Source organism: Bison bison, unplaced genomic scaffold, assembly GCF_000754665.1.
Source record: "Bison bison bison isolate TAMUID 2011002044 unplaced genomic scaffold, Bison_UMD1.0 scf7180017864375, whole genome shotgun sequence".
Taxonomy (NCBI): Eukaryota; Metazoa; Chordata; class Mammalia; order Artiodactyla; family Bovidae; genus Bison; species Bison bison.
The window spans coordinates 4730113-4732287 of NW_011494947.1; the positions used below are offsets into that span (position 1 = coordinate 4730113).

The 2175-nt window shown below is 51.7% G+C and overlaps 1 protein-coding gene across 1 annotated transcript in view; it reads left to right on the forward strand.

The window, feature by feature from the left end:
* TRUB2 (TruB pseudouridine (psi) synthase family member 2) overlaps positions 1-1933 on the forward strand; it is a 12114-nt gene extending 10181 nt beyond the window's left edge. The window contains exons 7-8 of the mRNA XM_010856855.1: positions 172-308; positions 1111-1933. Coding sequence (XP_010855157.1) covers positions 172-308; positions 1111-1436 — 463 coding nt within the window. The 3' untranslated portion in view covers positions 1437-1933. The remainder of the gene's footprint in view (positions 1-171; positions 309-1110) is intronic.
* Positions 1934-2175: the final 242 nt, after the last annotated feature.

Here is a 2175-nt window from a genome sequence, read left to right on the forward strand (position 1 = left end):
CGGGGGTAGAGCCTGCGGGTCAGGATTGGAGGGCACCGGAAGAGGCTGCTGTGAAGGTGGCTAGAGGAACTGAGAAGGTGGGAAGCGAATGAAGAGCTTCAGGAAAGGCATGAGTGGGGCAGGGCTGGTGTAGGCGGTCAGCTGCCTGATCTGGCCCCTCCTGATCCCCAGGTACTCCAACCTTGACCTGCAGACCCAGGAGGCCTATGAGATGGCCATTAGTGGCGTGATCCGGCCCATGAACAAGTCCCCGATGCTGATCACCGGCATCCGATGCCTCCAGTTTGCGCCTCCGGAATTCCTCTTAGGTAAGTTGCTCCAGGAAGTTGGGGCAGCACCACGGGGCTCCCGAGTTCATGTAGTCACTGTGGGAGACCCTTGCGGAGGCCAGCGTGTGTGAGCGCTGATCTCAGCTGGTCAAGGCAGCAGGGGCCCGCTTCCTTCCCAGCCTGAAGCTGGACTTGGCTAATCGCACGGCTCACAGAGCAGATAGATGTCTCCTGCCAAGTCCCCCTTTGAAGCCAGACCTTAACAAGCAGAGGTTATATGTAGTGGCTCCTCTCCAGAGCCGCCCAGTGTCTCAGGTCACTGTGGGGCATCAGACACCACTTTCCCCTCCGCCCTGATCCCACCCAGCTCAGCACCTGCTCCATCACCACTTCTTTCTTTCTTGTGTTAACAAGGGCTCCTTTCTTGAGTGCTGACCAAGACTCTCCTGATGCTTGATATGTTATAGAAATGATTCCTAACAACCACCTTTTTTTTTTTTTTGGCTTCACCATGTGGCTTACCAGATCTTAGTTCACTGACCAGGGATTGAACCCGTGCTCCTTGCAGTGGAAGCATGGTGTCCTAACTACTGGACCACAGGGAAAGTCCCAACCTGGGGGTTCCTCTGAAAAGGCAGATTCTGATTGAACAGGTCTGGATGGGGCCTGAGACTCTGCCTGTCTTAACAGACTTTCAGGGTCTGCCCTGAGCTACACTTGGAGGAGGAAGGGGTCTGGCTAAGGTTATCACACAGCCAGGAGGGCTCCCGGGGTGTGGACCTAGATCGGTGTCATCAGAGGCTGTGCTCCTGACCGCCACCTTGCTGTGTGTCCCTGGCAGAGGTGCAGTGCATGCATGAGACACAGAAGCAGCTGCGAAGGCTGGTGCACGAAATCGGCCTGGAGCTGAAGAGCACCGCTGTCTGTGCCCAGGTGCGGCGGACACGGGACGGCTTTTTCACCCTGGATGATGCCCTCCTGAGGACCCAGTGGGACCTACCGAACATCCAGGATGCCATCCAGGCTGCAGCACCCCGGGTGGCAGCAGAGCTGGAGAAGAGCTTGAGGCCTTGGCTGGGCACCCAGGAGCCCCCTGGTCCAGGCCAGCCCTGGGACTCCAAGAGGCCATGCTCTGCCTTGGGGCCAGAGAGCCACGTGGGGCATTGACAGGCCAGCAGCTGTAGGACAGTGGATGTCTAAAAATAAGAGCTGGTGGAACAGTGGGTGTCTAAAAATAAGAATTGTTCATGGCTGGAACTGCTAACTGCAGAACATGAGAGCAGGAGGGGCTTTTTTGCACATGACAGAAAGCCTGAAGCTGTAAGAGAAACCATTAACAGGAAGTTCCCTAGTCAGGGAACTAAGATCCTGCAAGCCGTGTAGTGTTGCCAAAGGAAAAAAAAAGATCAACAGACTTAGCCCAGTTAAAAACTCTGTTCAGAGGAAAAGACGCTAAATGAATGACAGATAAAAAATAGTTGTTATAAGTTTAAGCAATAATATTTATAATATATAAAGAGTTCTTACAAAACAATAAGAAAAGCATGACAAGAAAGTTGATCAAATGACGTGAATTGTGTGTTTATATTGAAAAAGCAATCCAGATGGCTAGTAAACCTGAAATGATGTTCAGACTCTAATGATGAAAGACATTCAGATGAAAATGAGATGACTTTTCCTTGCCTTTCAAATAAACTAAGAAAAAGATAACATCCATTATCGGGGAGGATGTGAGAAGATGGGTGATTTATACACTTGGTGCCAAGTTGCTTCAGTCATATCTGACTTTTGTGACCCTATGGACTGTAGCCTGTGAAGGCTCCTCCAGGCAAGAAAATGAGTGGGTTGCCATTTCCTTCTCCAGGGGATCTTCCCAAGCCAGGGATCAAACTAGCGTCTCCTGTGT